This window comes from Sapajus apella, unplaced genomic scaffold (assembly GCF_009761245.1).
Source record: "Sapajus apella isolate SASKATOON/1434 unplaced genomic scaffold, GSC_monkey_1.0 scaffold5, whole genome shotgun sequence".
NCBI lineage: Eukaryota > Metazoa > Chordata > Mammalia > Primates > Cebidae > Sapajus > Sapajus apella.
Genome location: NW_022436945.1, coordinates 25,520,286 through 25,546,515, shown reverse-complemented (window position 1 = coordinate 25,546,515; position 26,230 = coordinate 25,520,286). Strand labels below are relative to the sequence as shown.

The 26,230-nt window shown below is 34.3% G+C and overlaps 1 protein-coding gene across 5 annotated transcripts in view; it reads left to right on the top strand.

The window, feature by feature from the left end:
• Positions 1-26,230, top strand: part of ARAP2 (ArfGAP with RhoGAP domain, ankyrin repeat and PH domain 2) — a 183,938-nt gene that overhangs the window by 112,731 nt on the left and 44,977 nt on the right. For 4 of the 5 annotated variants that reach the window (XM_032273755.1, XM_032273753.1, XM_032273746.1 and 1 more), the window contains exons 20-26: positions 6,405-6,568; positions 10,700-10,912; positions 14,814-14,919; positions 18,483-18,630; positions 20,306-20,374; positions 22,732-22,806; positions 25,538-25,655. In XM_032273755.1, coding sequence (XP_032129646.1) covers positions 6,405-6,568; positions 10,700-10,912; positions 14,814-14,919; positions 18,483-18,630; positions 20,306-20,374; positions 22,732-22,806; positions 25,538-25,655 — 893 coding nt within the window. The remainder of the gene's footprint in view (positions 1-6,404; positions 6,569-10,699; positions 10,913-14,813; positions 14,920-18,482; positions 18,631-20,305; positions 20,375-22,731; positions 22,807-25,537; positions 25,656-26,230) is intronic. The other variant, XM_032273757.1, reaches the window with a different exon arrangement.

Below are 26,230 nucleotides of genomic sequence, written 5' to 3'. Positions count from 1 at the left end.
TCTTAAAAACATTGTGCTGAGTAAAAGAAGCCAGGCACAAAATAGTAATACTGTATAATTCCATTACTATGAAGTCTTAGAGCTGGTAAACTAACGAATGGTGAGAGAAAGCAGATCAGTTCGTGCCTAAGATTGTGGGTGGGGTTCGGATGCAATGCAGAGTTATGAGGGAACATTGGGAGTGATGGAAATGGTCTACATGTTAATCCTGGTGGTGGTTACACAAGTGTAAACATTGTAAAAATGTTTCAAACCATACACTTAAAATGAGTGCTTTAAAAATTCTAATGACCAGACATCACTCAGCAATAACAAAATTCATACTTTTCCAGAAGAAAACAAAACCAAAAGCCTACTTGGATGAGAAGTAGGTCCTGCTTTGAGAGTTTGCTTAGGAAATACAAATGCTCATCATTGGTCGTTTAGAGAAATTCAAATCAAAACCACATTGAGATACCATCTCACACCAGTTAAAATGACGGTCATTAAAAAATCTGGTGGCTGGGCCCGGTGGCTCACGCCTATAATCCCAGCACTTTGGGAGGCCTAGGTGGGTGGATCACTAGATCAAGAGATCGAGACCATCCTGGTCAACATGGTGAAACCCTGTCTCTACTAAAAATACAAAAAAATTAACTAGGCATGGTGGCTCAGCCTGTAGTCCCAGCTACTCAGGAGGCTGAGGTAGGAGAATTGTTTGAACCCAGGAGGCGGAGGTTGCAGTAAGCCGAGATTGTGCCATTGCACTCCAGCCTGGGTAATAAGAGCGAAACTCTGTCTCAAAAAAAAAAACAAAATTACAAGAAAAAAAAAATTTCTGGAAACCACAGATGCTGGAGAGGATGTGGAAAAATCGGAATGCTTTTACACTGTTGGTAGGAATGTAAATTAGTTAAACCATTGTGGAAGACAGTGTGGCGATTCCTCAGGAATCTAGAAATAGAAATACCATTTGACCCAGCAATCCCCTTGCTGGGTATATATCCAAAGAATTATAAATCAATCTATTATAAAGACGCATGCACATGTATGTTTATTGTGGCACTGTTTACATTAGCAAAGACTTAGAACCAACCCAAATGCCCATCCAGGATAGACTGGATAAAGAAAATGTGTCACATATACACCACGGAATTTTTATGCAGCCATAAAAAAGGATGAGTTCATGTCCTTTGCAGGGATGTGGATGAAACTGGAAACCATCATCCTCAGCAAACTAACACGAGAACAGAAAACCAAGCACTGCATGTTCTCGCTCATAAGTAGGTGCTGAACAATGAGAACACATGGACACAGGGAGGGGAACATCACACACTGAGGTCTGTCTGGGATGGGGGACTAGGGGAGGGATAGCGGGGGGGGGGGAGATTGGGGAGGGACAACATTAGGAGAAATACCTAACGTAGGTGATGGGGGGTGGATGCAGTAAACCACCCTGGCATACACATGTATACCTATGTAACAATCCTGCAAGATCTGCACACATACCCTGTAACTTAAAGTAAAATAAAAAATATATATAATAATAATACCTTATTGAAAAACCTTTAAAAAAAAAAAAAGAAAAAATGCACAGCATATGCTTCTGAAGCTATACTCCAAAGTCCTATCTATTCCATTTCCAACATGCCTAGGATGCTTTTCAAGGCAGAATGTAAGAGTGCAGTCTTGAAGAAGGGAAATAGATTTTCTGTTAGGAGTGGCTTTAGTAGATCACCTTTCATGTCCATTTTAATAGTGTGACTGTGTAATAAGTTGTTCAGGAAGTTCTGTCTTGTGAATCTTAGGTGTGATAGGACTAAGAAGAAAGGCCACAAAAAGACACACATCAGCATTTCACCTCTTGAGCATTTTTGGACCTGAGGACCAGAGTTTTAAATTATGAAGATCTAATTCCTCAGGTAAAGGAAGGCTCATGAACTAGGTTAGTACTGAGTAGCTCAAATTTCTAGTTCCTACCTAGTTCTAAGGCCTCAGACGCACTCTTTCTGGCTCTTAATTTCCTAGTCATATATGGAAAAAAAGCTTGACAGAGATATTTCCAGTTCTCTGGCTCAGAAGCTCAATGACAGTCTAAGATGGCATGGTTTAGAAGGCTTTAAATATCTTTTCCTTCAAGGGATCAGTCAAAACTTCGACTTAATGTGATTTGCTTCTAATTGCATTTTTAAAAACACAGGAATGTATAAAGAAGGAAACAAAATGTCCATGAGTTTTCTACCAGAGTTAATTTAACATTTTAGGAAATGCAATTGAATTTATACATATGTACAATTATGTATTTTCTGCTCATTATACTAAGTTTATCATATATATCTCTGGATGTAGTTAAATCACTTACTGTTTATCATATATATCTCTGGATGTAGTTAAATCACGTACCCTTTCCCTAGTTTTTGAGATTTCAACTTATTTCCATTTTTTAAATGTGTTGGTGTTCATGTGCACATGTGCATAAGAAAGGAACAGAAATATATTAGAAGAAACAGATATTGTGTCTTCATTTAAAATCATACACTTATGAAAGAATCCTGTGGTTGGAATTGTCAAAAGTAATGCATAGATATTTTAAGACTCTTAGAACATATTTTCAAATCCCTTTTTAGAGTATCTAGTCAATCTTTAAAATACTACGTTCATCTTGTTATACTCTAGTAATGAACATTGTATGTTAAGTCTTTGATAAATTCCCTTTGACACATCATTGATTTTACATATGTATGTGTACATGTGTGTAGGAGTCTCAAATAGTGTGACTTTTTATTTCAAATTTCATTTTTTAAAAACAATACTTTGTAATAAGTTGTTCAGGAAATCCTGTTTTATGAATCTTAGGTGTGATATGACTACTATATAGTTATAGATAGATATCACACATATATCCACAAAAGGATTCACCCTTTGACAAGATATATATAGATATATAGACAGGTAAAGCTATAGATATATAGATATATATGTATCTATATACATATAGATATATTTGATCATCAGACTGGTTTGTGATTACATTGGTTAATTCTTTCTGTGACTTATCTTTCTATAGCTGATGACCATATTTCTGTGGAGTGCTTACTATTTTATTTTTGTATAAATACTTAGGGTATTATCTTTTCCAGCCATATATGTGGAGTCTTTTGCTTTTCACTTTTGTTTAAAATGTTTATATGAGCACATTTATTTTTTATATGGTCCAATTATTGATCTATTATTTGTGAAGACACTTCTAGTTCTTGTCATAGACTAAGCTCAAATATGACTGTTTATGCTTTATGGTTATTATATTGCAATTTTAAGACAATTGTATTTGTTCGTCCTAGGACTTGGTTTCTAGGTCTTGAACTGCCTTGATTCATTATGGCAAATAAGAATGTTTCTTTATATGGCTTTGAAGTGCCCTTTGGAATTTATGTTTAGAAAATGGACAATTAGAATAACTAAGTTCTCTGTAATTAGAGTTCATCAACATTGCTTTTCAGATTGTCAGGATGTAAATAAATGTTTCCTTGGAATTCTTATCCAGAAATGTGAAATTGTTGTTTGATAATCCTTGAAGTCACAAAGTCGACCAGCATTTGTGTTGAAAATATCTTTTGATGCTTTATTCAGTGTGCACAAAGTTTAGATAACCATTAGAGAGGAAAGTTAGTACACTGATGCTGTTAAATGTCAAACCCCTATTGCACTGCATATATATTTTGGGATTTGCCCTTTGACAAGTTGACTCAGAAGTTCTACTCTTCACTAATTCACAAGGAGACAGCTAAACTCGTCATCTTAGGATGTTTTTTCTGACTAGAAAGAAAATTTGAAATTTGAAAATGTCACAGTTTATGGCAGAATTACACTCATACTGTAGGAGGGCCATTGCATTTTGGATTCATTTCACTGCTTGCTGAAACACTCATTGTAGTTGTTTAAAAGCAAATAGTTACAAAGATTTTATATCATACTTAAAGCCCAATTATTAGATAAATTATGTAAAAAGTTTTTCTCTTTACCTAAACTCATGAATATAGCAAGACATAGTTTTGGCTAAGTTCACATAATCTAGAGGCTTGATATTTATCAGAAAAATTACCTGAGTTATATAATGTCATTTAGACAAATACACCGAGCAATAATGCTTTTGAGCTAAAAATGATGTAAGATAAATGAAAAGGCTATAGCATGTCAGGAGTATTAGAGCAAGTTTCAGGATTCTTCAAAAAGAAAATTACAAAACCTGGAGGTCAGGACTGCTGTGGTGTTGTGGAAAATAAAAACAATAGATAGAGATGTCAAAAAGCAAGAGATGAGGATTACAAGCACCAATATTAGTAAAACAGTGGTGGTTATAGCAGGTTCAGATGTTAGAAATGAGTGTGATAAGGAGCAGGTATCTGTGTCTTCTTACAGGATCATTTTAAGAAAAAAAAACAAAGGAAGTTTTTGTTTCTCTTTTTTAAATTAGGTACAGTGATTATCAGAAATGTAAAAGATTGCATACCTTATTACCCACCCCCGGCCCCCAAAGCCTCAGAATTCACGCAGTTTATTCATGTCTCTTTGGGTTGAATATAAACTAGCCCTGTCACAGTCTGAGATCAACATTATATAGTTTACTTTGGTGTAAATATACTTAAAATACATTAATAATTAGTTTAAGTTTCAAAGAAAACTTTGTATCTAGTGATAGGTCTTTAAAACTGTTACGTATCCACTAAATGCCAGACACTATGCTAATGACTGAAGATACTGAAATACTTTCTTTGCTTGCTTGTGCAATAGGATGTTGGGGTTTAGTGACTAAACATTTCACATAGCTACAGCAGGTGACACGATGCAGGGCAAAGCCACCATGGAGAGATTGAGAAGGAATATCTGTGACATACTAAGCATAAGAGGTAGATCAAGAACATTCTCAAGGAGTGTTACCTGGAGTATAATTTAGGGAGAAGATTTGGAGTAGCCAGCCAAAAAACAGGCAATATGTAGTACAAAATCCATGAAGGGGGTGTGTGTGTGTGTTTATTGAGTGTCCTAAGGGGTATGTGTGTGTGCGTTTGTGTGTGTGTGTTTATGTTTCCTGAGTGTCTTAAGTATAGGAGAATGGGAGATAAAGTTGCAGGTAAAAATATAGGCTAGATAATGAAGATTTTTTCATCTTGAAAACTCAAGAACAGTAAGACAGTGATCTGGAAGTGATGTCATTAGTTTTGCATTTTAGAAATCTCATTCTGGCAGTAGTGAGGAGTAGAGATTACAGGTGTTGAGAATTGGGAAAGGAATTCTGTAAGGAGGCTCTGCAGTGACTTCAAGGAACAACATGAAAATCTGAAATAAGGCAGTTTTGGAAAAGAGAGGAGACAGAGTGAATACACTGGGAAACTGTAGTCAGCAGAATTTGGTTACTGAAGTCATGTGGCAGTGTTTGGGTAAAGAGACTGATCTACACTTAATTAATCATAAATTACTGGTGGGGTATGTGGACAATTTTTGGTGCCAGAGCTTGGTATGGGCGAGCAAAGGCATCGATATGCTTATTGCACATTAAGGTGAAGGTGCCCAAATTTAAATATTCTTTAGTATTATGGTTTATACATTAGTCATTAATGTAATGTCTGTTGAGTGTTGTCCTAGGTGCTATTATTATCTTTATTTTGCCAATGATGAAACTGAAGCAAAAATAAGGTTGACTTGTCTAAAGTTACAAAGGAAATAAATGGCAGAGCTAAAATTGAAGTTCAGAAAGCCTGATTGTCATTCCCTCTCTCAGGTGCTCTGTTCTCTTGCTATGCAGTCTCATGGAGATCTGATTTGTGAAAGTTATAGCCTGCAGATAGGGATTTGGAAGTAAACTAATTTATATGGAGTGATGAAACCACTGGCCTGAATGACATCTCCCTGGAGAGTCCATGGAGCGTTTGTGTGTGCTGAGGTTATGACTTTGTCATTCAGAAAGAGGAAGTGAGATTGGGAAAGACTGACCAGAATGATAGGAGGAAAATCCAGAAAGAATTGTGATATGAAATTCAAATTGAATGCTAGTTTTTCTCTTTTTAAGAGATAAAATCAGCAATTCTAAAGACTTGAAAAACATAGCCAGAAATATCTATTAGAAGTCACAGATGCACAATGGTTTTAATTTAGTTATTCAGAAACAGAATAAAAGAGGCTGGGAAATGAAAAGAAGTGAGACCATAAATTTAAAGAGTTTCCTCAATGCTATGGAGTGGTGTAACTATATAGGCAAAAAAGGGATTGAGTGGAAGCTCGTGGTGAATGGAGGGAAAAGAAAAGCTTTCATTACAATAGTAAGACAGGATCACGATTGTGTGGATTTTAGGGTCATCTGTCTTAAAGTAAGATTTTTTTTGAAAAAAAGCAAAATTATAATTTGAAATGCTTTTTAAACTTTACAGAACATTGTACATCCATGGGCATACCAAGTTGGATTTCACAGTCTGGCATACTGCAATTGAAAAAGCAGCAGGTACAGATGGTAATGCTTTACAAGATCAGCAGCTCAGCAAAAATGACGTTCCCATTATAGTGAACAGCTGTATAGCATTTGTTACACAGTATGGTAAGTATCACTGAGTTTTTATTCAACCCCTATAACTGATGGTATCATTCTTACAGTTTTTAAGTGGTACCTCTATTGGACTGAATTAAAGCCCTTTATATTTGAAAGTACACCAGTGAAAAATAAAGGTAGATTTACTGTTCAGCTAATTACCATTCCTTCTTCCAATAAGATTCATTGAAACTATACATTCTTACCAGTTCCTCCTCCCTTTATATGCATAAAATGTTAAATAACATATTGAAATAATCTAAATTATAATATGTACATTAAACAGTAGATTATATGTTTTATTCAAGTAAGAAAAAATAGTAGATTGAAGACTATATCTTTCAGGGATTTACAGGCTAAATTAAAGCCTACAGTGACACAACACATCTAAGCATGTTTTTAGAGGTGGTAAACTGTGGAACAGTATGTAAAATAATTTGCTTCCTTTGGCATACATAAAGTGTGTGTAATTTATATTAAGAGGCACAGTTATTTTAACAGTTTTTGTTCATTTTCAATGGATATTTCAATGAATAGTTGGCAAATAAAAAATTGACCTATACCACCTTTCAGCTTATTTTAGTTTTATATACTATAATAGTATTTTACACATGCCTGAAAGATATCCTCTATTCTTCATGTTTATTTTCAAATGGTTATAGATTCTTCAAATTCCTTTTTTTGCAGATATATTTTATACTGTAAATTTCTTGACCCTATTTTAAATGTTAAAATGTTACCATGAGCCCTTTTAACCTGTAGATAAATGCCATTTATTTAGATTACAAATGTGAAAAAGAGTAAAATGATTGATTTGATATTTTGGATTGTATTAAAATTGTTGTTCTCCTAATGTCAGAGGTGTCTTTGGATGTTTTTACTTTGAAAAGAAGGTATAAGTAGTGAGAGGGCTGCAGTAAAGCATTGTGTCATTAATTCATTGCCGCTTTATTGAGTGCTTATTGAATGCCAGTCACTGGTCTCACTCTTAGAACCACAGTAGTGGGAGTAAAAAGTTCAAGACAAAGCTGTGAGTCATATATTCTAGTATAGAAAACTGACAATACACTGATATGTAACAAAATATCAGAACTAATGAGTATAAAGAAAATACTTTTCAGAAATTAGACTTCTAGTAAGCATATTTTAATCTCTTGTTCTAGGGAGAGTGTCATATGTAATCCAAGTGCCGTTATTAATGTCCAGATTCATTGTGTTTTTATTATATATCTACTGAAAAAAAAATATATGCACACATCTGGGCATTACTATAAGAAGTTTTCTGCTATGATAGTGTGTTTATACTTTTCTTATTAGCTATAATCATCTGTTTACTTAAAAATGGAGGAAGGAGAATATTGCCTTCATTTGTTATAGCCTCTAAATATTAGTGTACATTTTGCAGATACACATGAATCACATATATGTTATGTTTTAGCAAGAGTATAACTTCATTGGGAATCTTCACATTTCAAAATGGCATAAGGTCCTTTTTAACCAAGAAGTAATTAAAATACTTTGTCTAGCTCTGGTGTCGCCTATTTAATGTTTTTCTAGGGTAATCAGAATTTTCCTTGTGTTGATTTGGATTTAAAATAATTCAGCATTAGATTTTTTTAATTCAGCATTAGATTTTAATGAAATCTCATATATTATAACAACTTTATATCTCTATTACAAGATGCATTCACTTGCATATTAGAGTAATAAAGCAATGAAAGTTTGTAGAAATACATATACACATACATCTGTATATAAAGAAAAATATAAACATATTATCATAGCAGGAAGCTTCTTATAGTAATGTCCAATATGTGATTATGTATATATTTTCAGTAGATATATAATAAAACACAATTATATATAATTCCAAATATATATAATACCTATACATCATATATATTATAGAGGACTATATATATGCATATATGTATATACATATGTGTGTATGTATATATGTACACACATATATACCCAGTAATGGGATTGCTGTGTCAAATGGAATTTCTAGGCAGTCATTTATTAAATACCTACTGAGTAGTTCTAGGCACTGTGTAACTGCCGGATATACACAGAGATATATCACAGAAAATAAGACATAATTTTTGCCTTCTAGGTATTTGCATATTTATGAATACAAGACAAATACATGAGCAGTTACAAGTCAGTGTATCTGACTAGTGTATATAACTTTTTTTTTAACGTTTGCTTCATTTATCCTAGATTCCGTATAAGATTCTCTTAAAGACGTTCAGGGGGTGCTACTGGTGTCCACGGTGTAGGGGTGAATTTCACCTAGAGCAGGCGTAACAGAGAGCTTCACGGGTAAAGCACAGTGCTTACAATGAGTCCTAAGAGAAATGGGAGCTAGTTAGGAGAAGAGGTTGGGATTCCAGGAGGAGAAATAGTGTGCTAAGGTATAGAGTCACACAGTTTGTGGAGAGATCTTTGGGATGTTTAAATGTGGCCAGAGCTTAGTATGAGAAGAAGGAGTCAATCAATATAAAAGCCAAGAGGTTCGGTCAATTCAGGTAAAGTTTTATGTAGCAAACTGAAATCCTCAAACTTTGCCTCATAGGCAGCAGGAAGGCAGTATTGAGGTTTTTAAGCTTGTTGGTAACACTACAGACCTGAATTTTAGATCACGCTGTTACCATTGTTGAGACACACACAGGGCTGCATAGGAATAGTGCCAAGGAATTACGACAATGTAGTAAGAACTCAGTGCTCAAATAACAGCATATGGGTTGGAAAGAGGAGGACAGTTCTGAGAGTGAGATCATGATGAAGAATCTATGTGATGCAGCACTGCATTTTTTGTTTTTAATGTGTTAATTGAGAAATATTCTAACCTGTAAAGGGCTGGGGAGAAGGCAATGCCATATATTCAGGTAGAGAGGAACAAGATAAAGAGAAGGTGAGGTAGTAAACAGGGCAGAATAATTAATTTCTTCGGGTTATTTTGATTTGCCGTAAGATAAGTGTGTGGGTGTGGGTATGTGTTGCATGTATATGTAATGGGGTGTGTGTGTGTGTATGTGTGTTTGTGTGTGTGAGTGTGTGAGAGAGAGAGAGAGAGAGAGAGGAGAGAGAGAGAAAGAAAGAGATCTCATGGAAATTAAAACCTGAGTGAAAATGTTTATGTAGAAGTGATGAGGTTGGATGGGTTCTCACTCAGTGGTCAGGAAAGGAAGTGAATTGAGGAGAGATTCCCGTGATGGCCAATAAGTATTAGATGAACAGAAAAAAATAGATGACTGAGAGAGCAATCACAAAGGGAAGGGAGAAAATAGAGGCATGAAATCATGATGTCATGGAAGTTCAGCGGTTAAATGAATTTACGGGGATTCATGCAGAATGTCAGATGCTGCAAGGAGCTCTCCCTAGATTAAAAACCGAAAAGCATCTAGAAAAAAGAAGGTTATTAATATTCTTGATAAAGGTGCCCCAACAGAATGGGGATTGGGCACAGAAGCAAGATTGTGTAGTCAACGGATTAACAGGCAGGTGAAAGAGTAGAAAGAATAAATGTAGGAAACAGCCTGGTTGTGAAAGGAAGAGGGAGAAGCAGCCTGGGAGGAGGCAAGGGAGGCTTTTGGGGCTTGAATTATTGTCATCAGCATCATTACTCTTCCTTCTAACCACTACTTTCATTTGGTATGGGGCACTTCATCAATCAGTAACTATAAAAAAAGAGGTGACCCAACTTGCCATTGCAAATAAGGTGAAGATGGGAGCAGACAGAAATTAATATACAATACGTAGGTAGGAGGTTGGTGACATTTATACCAAAGAACCTCACATTTGTCAGTGAGAAAATGGAGACAAGTTGTTTGATGGGAGACCAAGTGAAGATAGGGCACTTTAGGTAAAAGAAAATTTGGAAAAGATACTATGGAGAGCTGGAAGAAGGACTGATCAGGGGTTTGCCCTGAGCTGAGGCTGTAATGATTTGCTCATCAGGTTTACATTTTAAATACTAAAATGAAGGGTAAAAGGCCTTTCCTGCTCATGCATGTTCATATGTCTCTGACTTCATCTTACCCATCATCTCAACACAAACTTTTGTTTTTTACTGAAATATCAAACTGGCTTTTAAATCTAGACTTTCAAAATATAACTTGTGTTTTTTAAACAAAGGTTTAGGATGCAAATATATCTATCAAAAGAATGGTGATCCTTTGCATATAAGTGAACTCCTGGAGAGTTTCAAAAAGGATGCAAGAAGCTTTAAATTGAGGGCTGGAAAACATCAGCTTGAAGATGTGACGGGAGTGTTGAAAAGTTTTCTCTCTGACATTGATGATGCACTGCTTACTAAAGAGCTTTACCCCTACTGGATCTCTGCTTTAGGTAATATTTATATAGATATATGTGGAGATATATATATAGATAGATATATAGATATATGTATGTATGTGTGTGTGTGTGTATGTAACATAGACCATAATATGTGCTTGCCTTTTAATACTTAGATTTAAAAATCTTTGATAAACTGAAATTTTAATTGAAAGAAACAATGTACATAATGACTTAGAACAGAAATTGTATAAATATCAATAGCTGTTTCTCTCTACCTAAAGAGACATTCAAAATAGTTGCTAAATTGTTTGGTATATAGTTAGTTTTCAGTGGATTTCGTAGTGCTTAGTTTGCTTTAACTTTGGAATGTTACACTTAATTCCATGTGTGCTACTCATTTCTCATTAAAAATAAAATGAAGCATTTACTACAGGATTCATTTGCAAGATTTTCACCTGTGACTCTTCTGTGTTTCTTCGGTTACTTATTCTACATCTCTAGTGTACATAACATTTTTTTAAACTTTTGCTTCATTTATCCTTGATTCCCTCTAATGAAATAAAGGAGTTTTGTTATGTACTGTAAGAGAAGCTAATTAAGAGATGACCCTAGAAAAGGAGTTTATTAAATCACTCATGGGTCACATTAATTTCAGTAAAACCTGTTTTTAACTTTCAAGTATTTAAATCAAGTCCTTTTATTGAAGCATTGCAATAATAAAGACTTAAATATAAACATTGCCTTTAATTCCACCTATTTAATGAAGCTGCTTTTATTTTTCCGTCTTTTAGTCCATTTTTACACTTTTGTAATTTATGTATATAGCATTTTAATTTTTATTAATAAACCAAAAACATTTCTCATATCTATATTTTCCAAATGATGATGTTCAGTCCTCCTTTGTTCTAGTTTTTAAAATCTACTTTTGAATTATTCCATAATTATAATGTATTTGTCTCTTATACATTTAATCTGTTTCAAGATTTGGAAAATGGCTTTTGAATTTGATCACGTAGCATTCCTCTACTGAGAAATAATTTTTCTTCATTGCAAGTGTTTAATCTAAAACAAGTGATATGCTAAAGATGTTAATTTTGAAATGATGTCACAAACATGCACAGTTTGAAAATTATCCCAAGAATGACCCTAGTTAGTGTCAGCAAGAGTAGCATTATAATTAAAACAAAGCATGTCAAGATAGTACTACCTTTTAGAAGTTTTTCATTTGCCTTCTAATGTTTCTCAAATTAGTAGGGTTCACTGTAATCACAAGAAGAATTGATTTTATAATTTTCTGAGATTTAAAATGCAGAGATAAATACATTGCTTTAAGTTCAATTACCTTGCGACCCTCATTTTGGTTTTAAGAAAATTTTATTGAAATAAATGAAGCCGTTCAGAGTATCTCTACTTCATAAAGACTTATAATTTGGCTTTATTATAAAATTGGTTATCAGTAGCACATGGCAAGGCTGGGCACGGTAGCTCATGCCTATAATCCTAGCATTTTGGGAGGCCAAGGCAGGAGGGGATAGCTTGAGGCCAGGAGTTCTAGACCAGCTTGAGCAACATAATGAGACCTTGTCTATATAAAAAAATAAAAGCATTAACTCAGGCATGGTGGTGTGCTCCTATAGTCTCAGCTATTCTGAAGACTGAGGTGGGACGATCACTTGAGTCCAGGAATTCCAGGCTTCAGTGAGTTGTGATGGTGCCACTGTATTCCAGCCTTGGTGACAGAGCTGAGACCCTGCCTCTTAAAAAAACAACAAAAAAGTGACAAATATATATTCGCTAAAGTTGTCAAATTCAGTGACAAACAAGTCTTCACTGTTGTCACTCTACCAGAACAAGGTAATCAGCAGGGGTAGGAGTGTGTCAGAAATGAATGTGTTCACCTTTCATTTGCATGTGAATTTTTTTGAGACTTTATTTGGAGAAAGCTTTGAATACTGGGTCAAACAATCTTTAAGTCTTTTGCTTTTGCATCCAATGTAGTTCAGCAAGACCCTTCAAAATGGCCCTGTTGGACCTGAAAAGAATAAACCAGGATTCTCTGAGTTAATTCACAAAACTCTTTTGACATACTATATACCCAAGGTAGAGAATGTCTTATGGTGGTGCACCACCTACATTTATATGACATAGGATCTGTTCTTCTAGGAACACTGTTAAATTGTCTGAATTCTATGTCTAGTTGAATTGTTCATTGTATTTTCTGTATGGCCTGAAATCTTTCCTGAGTTTTACTTTCGGTTTGTTTAGCTTTATTTTGAAAATATCATGTATTTTATAAGATGTGTAAAAATATGCATACCAGCATGACTGCTTATTTTAAGTGTAGTAGTATTATGGAATAAATGCAATTACTCCTACAGTTAGAAACTGGATATCATGAGGGTAAATGTTTGTATTGTACTGGGAATTATACATAATTAATTTCCAGTAAAGTCTTTGAATGTAATTTGGGTGTTTTTCCCTGTTTCTTACAGAGAGTCATCTACTAGTGCATTTAATTCAGTATACTCATGTGTATGGCTATTGATCTCAGGTACAGGCAAAGTCTGTACAAAAGAGATACCACTTGCAATTTTGAATAGGAGTGCACTTGAAAACCCTGTCATAGAGTTTCTTACCTTGCCAGGGATCCTAGTGTCCTTTACAAGTGACTTTGTACTTTTAAGAAATCATTAGTTTGCTTCTGATTTTCTGTGAGTCGAAGAGGTAAGGCTAAGCAAGAGGTAAAATAGCCTTGTTGCAAAAAGGTAGTTGCAAATTGAGAGGAAATAGTAAGTGCAGTCTCCTTGATTTACCAAGTCAGCACAAGTGATTTATTTGAATAATCTATTTCCCTATCAGGTAGTATAGGCCAAACTGTCACTGCACACACCCTACAGAGAGTCTAGATCTTTGGGGGTTTTCTCCAGATATTTGCCTTCTTGCAGTTAGGTGAGTGGAGAGTAATTCCCTTTCATTCTCCTCTCCATGAACCAAGAAATTTCTGTTCATGACAAAAGCAGGAGGCCTATCGTCCGCTAAATCCAAATTGTAGTTATTAAGACCTAGACTTGACTTCCATTGCGTTCTCACCTTTTCAGAAGATTTGAAAATATTCTTTTTTTTTTTTTTTTTTTTTGAGACGGAGTTTCGCTCTTGTTACCCAGGCTGGAGTGCAATGGCACGATCTCGGCTCACCGCAACCTCCGCCTCCTGGGCTCAGGCAATTCTCCTGCCTCAGCCTCCTGAGTAGCTGGGATTACAGGCACGTGCCACCATGCCCAGCTAATTTTTTGTATTTTTTTTTAGTAGAGAGGGGTTTCACCATGTTGACCAGGATGGTCTCGATCTCTTGACCTCGTGATCCACCCGCCTCAGCCTCCCAAAGTGCTGGGATTACAGGCTTGAGCCACCGCGCCCGGCTGAAAATATTCTTAACCTGGATCAAAAGTGTACTATACAGTTCATAGATCCAGGATGGTTCATAGCGTTGGAAAGATTTTTATAATTTTGTAAGAAAAATATAAGAAATGTAATTTTAAAATACAAATGATACAACATTTCCATAGCCAGAGTTAAAATACTTTCAGGTTAACTCTTCAGTTTGTACTCCAGTTTGAGTAATTAATTGAATGTATTCTTGTTAAGTTAAAGTTCAATATTCCATAACATAGAAGATAAAAAAATACAATCCCTCTTAACCTTCCATTTTGAAAATCCTTTGTTTTACATTACAAACTATAAGAACTAGAGCATATAGTGCTGGAATATTATGTAAATAAATGCTTTCCCAGATTTGTAGGCAAATACTTTACAACTTTGAACTACTGTCTACTGAAACCTGATTGTATCACTTATTAAAGTGCACTTGTGACTATTTTACAATACTGCTGAAAGACAAATTCATAACACAGCCAATTAGTTTAGGTCTCAAGATTGTTTTTTTTTCCTCCAGATACTCAAGATGACAAAGAAAGAATTAAAAAATATGGAGCATTTATACGTACTCTTCCAGGGGTCAACCGAGCAACACTAGCAGCTATCATTGAACACCTGTATAGGTGGGTTGATTAATGAATTTTTCTAGATATTTCAAACACAGCACTCAATAAGTCATTATTTCTTATGTGATTGTGAATCTTTCAACATATCCTAAGAACTCACCTTGGCCTCTGTTTCTGTAATTAAGTCACATTTACAGGTAAATAGCATTAGAAATTTCTTAACCAGAAATAATTGTAATGATTGTATATAGTATCCTCAAATGCATCTGTTTCATAAGCAAGAACTTTAAAACTCACCTGGGTTAGAAGCTGGAAAATGAAGGATGTACAGGGACAAGAATTCTGTAATAAGAATCTGTCTGTGAGGACAGTATTTTCTCACAGTGAACACTTCTTTGTTATCAGTTTATATCTTACCTGACCTTTATATTTGGTACCAGGCTATTGATCCAATGAGGAAATTTTAAAAATCAAAAACATTTTTTTATGTCAAGGCATGAGAGCCTCCTTGCATTTTGGAAATATATGAGGAATATAATGGTAACTTTAAAAATGAGGTCTGAAGGTTGACATTTGCAAGTAACCTTTTAAGTTAAAATGTTTTTTTTTTTAATCTCAGCAAGAATTATTATGAAAACTTTAATAAATATAAATTTTGATTAAGGAATATATTGTAGCTCCCTGAATGGATGGCATCCTCTCTGAATCAATTTCTATAAAGTGGAATTTTGCTAAAAGTACCTTACTTGAAGCCTCGATTTAGAAATCTTTCACAGTTTGTGTTCTTTCCTCTTGTTCTTTTCTTTCCCAACCACTACTTCTCATTTATGTCCACTCCATTATTGTAAAACTGATCGTATTGTAGCATACAAATATAGTCTACATTATATAGTCCTATCTCCATGTCTGTAAGATGTTGAGACAAACTTTAATATCGAGAATTTTAGCATGCAGCATGGAATTTATAATGGATAAATTGAATCATTCATTATGTGCTGTGGTCCAGAGGATGCTTCTGTGCTTCAGATTTGAAGAGACATATGAACTGGGCATGAGATAAAAGTATGAGAAATGAGTGAAGACAATGTCTGGGACATAGGAGTACTAGGAGATGAGAGGATTATTGTTGGCTGGCAGGAAGTTGTGGAAGGCTTTGTAAGTCATGCAAAAACATTTGGATTTTATCCTTTAAGTGATAAGAAGTAACTGATTAAATGTTTTAGGATAAAATCCCTATAATGGGAGTGGTGCGAAAGATACAGCATAGAGACAGAGAAACTAACTAGGAAACAGTGTCGTTGAATTTCTGATGAGAAGACCTGGGGGAGAAGGGACTGGGCAAGCTGAATGTGGAACACTTGGAAATATTAACACCTCAGAGCAGAGAAGTAAAGGAAGAAAAGGAAGTACCATATTATACCTAATTCGTCCCAGAAACTAAGGCAGCCATTTAAACCAAAGACAAGAGAGGTGAAAAGTACCAAAGGAGAAGGTATTGCAGAAGGAAGTCTCAAGAAAGGCAGGAATGTTCTTAAAGATAATGCCCTTAAAAGACTGAGAGATAAATTTGGATGAGGACAGGTTGACTTAGCATTTAATTCAATCCCTACCCTAGCTAAAAGACCATTTCCTCCATCAGTAATAGCCACTTAATTCTATTCACCAGGTGTTTATCATGCACCACAGTGTGATTAAAGAGTTTCTGACTGTGAGATGCCTAGATCCTAGTAACAGAGACAGATATGCAGAACATTTTCCCAGATGTTTACAATTAAGTGTAGGGTAAAAGCATAGACATGGTTTTGAGAGGGGTGTTCACAATTATTAAATCCTCTTCTATTAAATTCCAGTTCCATTTTCATCTTGTAAATCATGTATGATGATTGCACCTGCTCCATCTCTGCTATGCAATTTGGTATTTTATTGTGCATTTCCTACATTATCATATATATTGCTGTCATGTTTATTCACTTTTGCCTGTAGCTACCTGAATCTATGTTCTTCAGAGATGGGAATGTCTAGCTTAGTTTTACTATATTCATTTGATGGAGTGACTATATTTATTTGATGAAGTGTGCCACTTTATTTCTCATCTGTTACATTTTTATCAATGTCACTTTCCCTTTCTTGGGGATGATACTTCAGGGAGTTTTTTGTTTGTTTGTTTGTTTTGTGAACTTTTAAGTTCAGGGGTGTGTGTGTAGGTTTGTTACATAAACTTGTGTCACAGGAGTTTGTTGCACAGAATCTGTCTTCATCCAGGTATTAAGCCTAGCACCCATTAGTTATTTTTTCTGTTCCCTCTTCTCACTCTTCACCCTGCATTAGGCCCCAGTGTATGTTGTTCCTCTCTATGTGTCCATGTATTGTCATCATTTAGCTTCCACTTATTTCTGAGAATATGCAGTATTTGGTTTTCTGTTCCTATGTTAGTTTGCTAAGGATAATGGCCTCTAGCTCCATCCATGTTCCTGCAAAGGACATGATCTCATTCTGTTTTATGGCTGCATAGTATTCCATGGTGTATATGTACCACATTTTCTTTAGCCTACCATCTATGGGCATTTAGGTTTGGTTTCATGTCTTCACTTTTGTGAACAGTGCTGCAATAAATATATGTGTGTCCCTGTCTTTGTAATAGAATGATTTATATTCCATTTGGTATATCCCTAGTAATAGAATTGCTGGGTCAAATGATATTTCTGTCTTTTGTTCTTTGAGGAATCACTACACTGTCTTCTATAATAGTTGCACTAATTTAAACTCTCACCAACAGTTTAAAAGGATTCCTTTTTCTCCATAACCTCTCAAGTATCTGTTGTTATTATTTTTTTTTTTGACATTTGACTTTTTAGTAATAGCCATTCTGACTGGTGTGAGATGACACCTCATTGTGGGTTTTATATATATTTTTAAAAATTACTTTGTACTTACTTGTAAGCAATTTAACATCTCTTTTAAGCCCCCAGTGTTATAGTCTACTGATTGGAAGAGTTCATTTCTGTTCATTATTTTTTTTTTTTAAAGCCATTCTTAGTTATATCCAAGGAAAATGTAATTGCATTTTAAAATGGTCTACTTTATGATAATATTTTATTTTGAATAACTGTATGGACACATGTGCCCAGATATCTTTCTCACTTGATTTGCACTTTTTGGAAAGTTTAGCCCAGCTTTGCACCTGGAATTTGGAACTGTCAATTATATGCCTAATGACCTACCTTTTTTGCCTGTTTTCTGTCTCCTGCCCCATTTCCTCCTCCTTATGCTGCAGCCCCCCAAGTCATTTTACAGCATTCTGCAAGCATACTACCATGCTTTGGCCACAGGTTGTTTTATAGTCTGCAATTGTTTGGATATGGTCCGCCGTTTCTCTAAATCAATAATTAAGGACTGCTTTGTTACTTTTACTTATCTGTTTAGCAGTATTTTTTATCTGTTCTTAACTAGATTATAAGCTACTTGGAAGAAAGAACCATGTGTTTTTAAGTCACCGCTCTTATCTGTTATATCAAAGAATTCCAATATTGATGTGTTTAAAAAATTGATAAACTGGCTTTCTGTTCTATGAAATTTCCAAATAGAAGTGTATCATAATAAACTGTGCTTTTCTCTGACAGGGTTCAGAAGTGCTCAGAAATCAATCACATGAATGCCCATAATTTGGCCTTGGTCTTTTCATCCTGTTTGTTTCAAACGAAGGGACAAACTAGTGAAGAAGTGAATGTAATTGAGGACCTAATTAATAATTTTGTAGAAATATTTGAGGTAAATATTTTGTATCCTGCCCTTGTTAACGATGATTATAATGTCACTCTTTGCAAACAAATATCTATGTTTTAGGATATTATTTAGATCTTTATTAATATTTAGAAATACAGAAAATAAAGAATAGTTATATTTTTAAAAACAATAGCTATATGTAGCTTTTTTTTTTGAAACGGAGTTTCGCTCTTGTTACCCAGGCTGGAGTGCAATGGCGCGATCTTGGCTCACCGCAACCTCCGCCTCCTGGGTTCAGGCAATTCTCCTGCCTCAGCCTCTTGAGTAGCTGGGATTACAGGCATGCGCCACCATGCCCACCTAATTTTTTTTTATTTTTAGTAAAGACGGGATTTCACCATGTTGACCAGGATAGTCTCGATCTCTTGACCTCGTGATCCACCCGCCTCGGCCTCCCAAAGTGCTGGGATTATAGGCGTGAGCCACCGCGCCCGGCAGAATATTTCTATTTATAGGAATTTTGTGTATGTTTTCTTTTTGTTTATATGCTTATGAATTATATCTACTTAGAGGTGCAAAGTTATGAATTTAACATGTCAGTAATAAATACCAGCCTCTTAAATTCTGCAGTTGAAAGCGCTTTAGTTTTTTCTTTTAATTGTGTCCCCAATTGGAAAAAAAAATAATACTCTAAAATATTTATTCTATGGCTTTTTACTAAGTCATCTCTGTTTTAATTGACTTTTTAATTTTCCATTTTATAAAATTAATATTTTCATGTTCCATCAGAAAACTGTTGGAATAGGGATGCTTTCTTGGTCCAAAGAAGTAAAAATAGAGAAACTAAGCCCAGGATTCATAAATGTCGAATTTGGGGGAAAGGCCAGTTTTAGTATATAACTAAATCTAGCATCTCAATTTTGTCATTTAACCTTTTTGAACGTTTCCTTAAATGGTGTTTATGAGTCCAGTTGTTTTCCAGGAGTACGGATATACCAGATGAAGTCAATAGGGTTAGTGTAATTGGTTACCATTGTGAAGTTCTTACATTCTTATTATAATCACTTATCATAAAAAAGGAACTATTTTAATAAAACAAAATATCACAGTTAGGTCTGTATCTTAATTCATGTAGGAATGGACACTAGATTGTGGGATTTTCTTTGCTCTTTGATCTCTTCTTTACTTCTTTCTATATGTGTCCACTATTTTTGATCAATAGCAACTTCTTTGCAATAATCTGATGCTGAGAAAATAAAGATTCAGAAAAAAATGATGTGTGGCTTTACATGCTCTATTTTCTGTATTTGTAGCTTCCATTAATAAAATAGTTATCTTCATAGTTACGTTAAATTTAACTTTACCTAAATGATGGAAATTTAATAAGCATTTAATGAACATTTCAATTTGAGAAATGAGCTTTGTTTCTCAACCTGCATAAACTTAAACCAGCCATCAGATCCTTTGCTTAAGTTTGCTAAGCAATAGGGCTTCCATCAATGCAATTGGAGCCTGACGTAGTGTCATCATAAAATATTTTGAACTTTAGGATACCCTATCTTGTTCTGACCTAGCTGTGTGGGCTCATACTGATTCCGATGGCCATTCTCATTTATTTTTAAGTTGTTGGTATTAAGTTCCTGAAGAGTTACATGAGGATGACTGTTGTCACTCTTCTTATTCTACATTATTAGAATGTCCCAAATTATATTTTAAACAGGTTAAAGAAGATCAAGTCAAACAAATGGACATAGAAAATAGCTTTATTACCAAGTGGAAAGACACCCAAGTGAGTAGTAATAGTTAGAGCTCTAAAGAATTAAACAAAACAAATGTAAAGACATTTGCTGTGTGTATTTTCAAGTTCCTATTTGAAGCAAAGTAAAAGTAATGGGTGGAAAAAAAACCTAAGTAAATTGGTTGTATAATTCTGCAACCTGATACATACACGCAAAATATGTTAATGTACATTTTTAAAATGGAAGGGAAAATCAGTATTAATTTACCTTTCAAGATTTTCTTTATAAAATCAGCATTTGTATATAAAAGCATGACTGAACATGCTAATGGATTTCAAAGGAAGCATTTAAAGCCAAAGAAATACTCAGAGTAAATTGAATATTCAGACAGCCTAGTGATTCTTTCTATTGTTATTTTGAAACTATCAATTATTTCTTACAAGCTTTTGCTTTGCATGCTTTCAGATGATTGTATTAATGGAATGCGTCTAATGTGATCTTTGCAACACATTCTAATTTTTGTCTTCACTTGACTTTTCTATATCCTGTCCTGCTTTCCTCAGTCACATTATACTGTATTATTTTTGTGTTCAGGTTGCACTATGCTTGTTTGGTGAATATTCACTGGAACTTCTAACGGTGATCATTAATCACCTTCTAGTAACTAGGAATGGATTCAGGGTACCAATATAAATGAGAGAAATGGGTTAAATGTATTCTGTTTACAGATATGCTCAGATAATGAGGCAAATGCTTTTTTGTTAGATACAAATTTTCCTCAGTCCTGAAATATCCACAATAACTGGAGAAGTCACTGAAGCTGTTGTCATTCCATATGAAGAAAATGGGAGAAGCCTTAGATTAGTACTAAAACTACAATATTACTTAATGAATTATTTTCTCCATTTTAGTTATGCAGCTTCCAAAGGAGTTCGCTTTCACCCTAAAAAAAATAGCTCATTATCAGTTATCTCAAATTCTCACTTTTTTTTGGAGCAGGGAGGAGGGCTTTAATAATGAAATAAAGGATTGTGTGAGGCTGAAAGGTAATCTTTAACCACATTACCTACATTGTTATTAAAAAGTTTGAGTATCCTTTTGCATTTTTATCTTTTATATTCATATTACAGTAAACCAGTTTTGAATTCTTTCAGTTCAGTCCCTATAAGTAAGTAAAAATAAGAATTAAATATAGTAATTGGAAAAGATAAGTAAAAGAGTCTGGAAAAATCTGTTCTTTTACTTAAACTTTTCCCTAATCCATTCAAAACTGTCCTCTGGAGTATTTTTTTTCTGACATTCAGTGTCTTTGTCTTACCCCTGTTTGAATTTCTTACCTATTCTTTTTTATTTCACCCTGTGAATTCTTTGTATTTACTTTTTAAGTTTTAAAATGTGTCCTTCCTGGAGATCTGTTTATGCACAGTGAAAAGCAAAAGCGTCAACTGTATCCATTCCTTACTGGAGTTTATCTGTAGCATTGAAAGTGAGGAGGAAAAACGAAATAAACTTTTCTGAGCCTGTAATGCCAGAAAAATCAAGGAACTTCTTCAATGTGTATCTTTAATGTTTTCCCCACAAGTTTGCTCATTAGATTTTATGCTGAGGCAAATGTAATTTGAGAATTTCTTGATTATGAACTTTTTATTTTTTAAATCAGGTGATATTGTTTCTAATTTGTTACATAACTTAAGGGGACTTCCAGAAAAAGTTACTCAAAGTATTTTTCATAGATTCATTTGGTTCTCTGTTAACCTTCTATACTGTCAATCTATATGGTGATATCTTAATGCCTTTTATTTTCGGGCTTGTATCTTCTTCACTTAGTCTGTCTTCTGGAATATAATAATGACTTCAATTAATATTTAATCCTTGGCCAAAGATAATTAAAAACTTTTTATTGTCTGCCATATTCCATGAATGACCTCACTTCTTCTTTGAAAATGTGGCAAGCCATATTTTGCCTTTTAAATATTGATGTCATGCACACATTATAGCTTAAAGCAAAATTACATATGTTCATTTTCACCCTCATTTTGTTTATCCTGTTAATGTACATGCTGGTGGCTCCTACCACTTCTGATGTCACAGCCAGCTTATTTTCATCATAGCTAGAATCATTTTAGGAAGAAGGTAAGCCTATTTGAGAGCACTAAGCTCTTGGGTAAGAAATTTAAAAAAATCATTGGATTGTTGTTGCTGTTTATAACATTTGTGTAAATTCCTTGTCCTTAATCAACCATATCTGGAAATGATCACTTCATGCTTGTGAACAGGGGAATCAAGCTCGTTTCATTGTTATAAAATATTCAGAAATATGACTAGGGCCTTATAATTGTCTTCAGTTTCAAATGTGTGTTTTTATAACATATTTATCTGTGTTGTTTTCACCTCTGCCCTTTTCTAGGTTTCCCAGGCTGGAGATTTGTTAATTGAAGTATATGTAGAAAGGAAGGAACCTGACTGTAGTATTATAATTCGGGTAAGTTCCAAAGGTGGATGTAAAGAGGACTGTCGGAAGTCACAAATGTTAGCATTATTTCACATATTTTAAATTTTCCATTATTATATATTATGTTACCTCTCCAGTTCAAACAACAACTGACAACATAGACTTTTTATACCAATATCCTTCAGGAAGTCTGTATTTTAATAATTTGGAAAGAGAATATCTTATGTGCTTTGTATTACATGGTAAGATTTTCTTTAGGTTCAGGAAAATAACCCGCACTCCGCTCTTCCTAGCTTCCTAACGTTAGACAAGTTGTTTGCCCTGACCAAGCCTCAGTATTCTTACTAGTAAAATGAGGAAAAATCACAGATTACATCATAGCATTGATGTGAGGACTCAGTAAGATAATGAGTGTAAAACCCTTAGTATATTGCTCAGCACGCGTTTAATAAATAACTGTTACTACCAGTGCTGTTACTGTTAATAATAATCTCCCACCCTTGTTTTCTATATTTTAACATCCAATCTTGCAATTTGTTTGAATGTAACTCTGGAATATTTGCTTGGATAACTCTTTTCTCCCTTGAGAGTATTGATCATTTGTGATGAATTAAAAACAGATCTTTCTCATACTACTATGTCTGGTAATCTGCCTGCCTTACAGATAGGAACTGATATTTCAGGTTGCTATTTGGTAAGACTGCTTTATTTGTATGAACAATAGACATTCTGCCATGTAACTGAAATTTGGCTTTAGCTACTTATCTTTTTAAAGTCCAGGATTAAACAGGATACAACTTAGATGTATTTGGAGTTAAATATAACCTTGATTTTAAGTTATGTGTTTCTAATGATTAAGTATTGTAACTATACACCGTTAACTACATTACTATAGTACATGAAGCTAAAATATAAATACTATAATCGTAAGCTTTTTCTTTATGAGGCATTTGCCTTGCCACGCCTTGACCGTGTCATATTTCTTATACTGAATGCATAGTGTTGATCGTAAGAGATGTGAGGAACTAGTACAGATCAATCAGCACAAGTTAATCACTAATGTTAGAGGAGGTATTCAAAGCACATGACTTTATACACAAGCTCTTTACTAACACATTTTAATTTTATTTTCTAAAGTCATAACATAAGTTATAATTGAGACAAGTTCTTATGTGTTTAGGTAAAGGACTTTCCAGTTTCACCTCTAGTAACTCCAAATGCTCTTTGGAAAATAACAAAAACTAATCAAAAACAATTACATTGGTTTTAGTGCTTATGATTCTGCAAAACCCTTTAGTTATGTTTATCTCAGCTACTTATTACCTCAACCAGTGGACGTAGATGAAGCAGGTGGTATTCCAAGTTTATAGGAATGGAAACTGGGAAGTAAGAATATTAAGGCCAGAATACAAATCTGGGTTATTATAATCCTGACTTGATGTTCAGTAGGCTGATCTGTATATTCTGTAGAGAAATAATTTCCCAAGTGTGGAGTTTTAGTTGTTCTAAAGAGGAGCTTTGGTCTCTCTTGATGCAAGGAATAGAGTTCTGGTCTTTCTATTTTCAAACCAAGGTGCTTCTTGCTACCTATTTCACAAGTTGATTTCTCAATAATTTATTGTTATTTTAAAGAAAGGGCTAACCTTAACAATATTGAATGTTCAGGCAGATCAACAGCATCACTGAAACGATTCACCTACTCCATACTGCTAGATGTTCTCTACTATTCCTTGATGCTATAATAAGTTTTTTTTTCTTTTAAGTTTATATTTTTTGGGGGTTTTCTAAATAGGAAAAGTGGACTTCATTGTATAATTATTATATTCCAAAAAGCACTAAATTTCATAAAAATACAAAAGATCGACTTTGTGAATTACCTGCTGTGAAATCGGTTTTTGTTATTTACATGTGTGCAGTATGCTTATGAGCAACTATTGGCAGGAGAAATGGAAACAAATACATTTCTAAGGAATTTTTTGGTAGAGACATCCTTTTACTGAAAATGTACAAACCAAGTTGCAAGTGCAATATTATAATGCCTTATAACTAAATTCTAATTTAAGAAAGCCATCTTGCTTTTGGCCAGCACGCATTTAAGATTGGCAAAAACAAAAACAAGAAGAAACAAATAAAAAATTCCAGAAGTCCCCAAAGAGGTGATGTGCTTATACAGTGGCCTAAGGCTTTGGGAGTTTTGTGGAGCCAGCCCCCAGGCTGGCATTGCAGACTCTGCCATACGCCCTGGAATCCTGGTTCCAGCATACTTTAGTATCCCACCATCTGTCACTTGGCATGGCAGGGCATACCACAGACTACCAAGACCCTGGAGCTTTTTGGCATGACTGATAGACATCAATTGTGTATAATTTAGAATCCAGGCTGAATAAACCAAGTTACTCTAAACTCTTAATTATAGAACTGATGAGTAAAAAGTTTTACACTTAGAGGACTGTTGGATTCATTGTCTGGCAAAGGCCATTCCACATGTGACTAGGTACATTATTTCCTTCTGAGTGGTCTAATTGCTCATTAAGTGATAAAAAATTATGTCCATATTGTAATCCCTTTTTGTACATACATACATTTTATGAAAAGGATCTGAACATGCTGTTTTCTGTATGGGATTAGGGAAGCTGGTTTTAAGTAGGCTCAGAATAAATTCGGGATATCATTAAATGGTGGATGGGGAATATTATTGACCTGTCATAAGGCTACTTATCTTTCTAACACATTTTTTGAAGAAATATTGCTTCTCTTACAGATATCTCCTGTGATGGAAGCAGAAGAATTTACTAATGATATATTAGCAATAAAAAATATCACTCCTACAAAAGGTGATATTTGGGCCACGTTTGAAGTCATTGAAAATGAAGAGCTAGGTAAGTGACTTTTATGCTAGGATTCTTAAATTCCTTGTACTGTAAAAAAAAGTACTCTTTATGACAAGACTTTGCAAACATTTTATGTCTCAAAATCTTGTTATGATTTTTTTTTTACATTAGTGCATGTGTTAATATATGTTATCACTACTCGAGGTTGCCTTTTATGATTTTACCCATCAAAATAATTATATTACCTTATTGACTATAAAGTATAGTGCAAGACTTCAGGACTCTCTTTTGCTACCTCGGGAAAGAAGACCATTGTTTATAAGGACAAGTAATTTGATTTGGAACAATATTCTGAGTGCTGTGAATTACTATTATTTAACAAGAACACTACTATTATTTAACAAGAACAAAGAATGTTGATTTAAAATTATTGTTTATTCTATAAAATAATTTTAAGAGCAGCAGAAACTTCATTTTTGTCTTTTTCTTTTTTCTATCTTTAGTGGATCAAATATTTAGTTGTCTTTCATTTCCAAGATGCCTAGGGGTAAAGGGAGCATTTAAACCACCTTGACTACCCCAACAGTCAAGGGCTGAATAAGTTTAACATTTCAGTAACACCA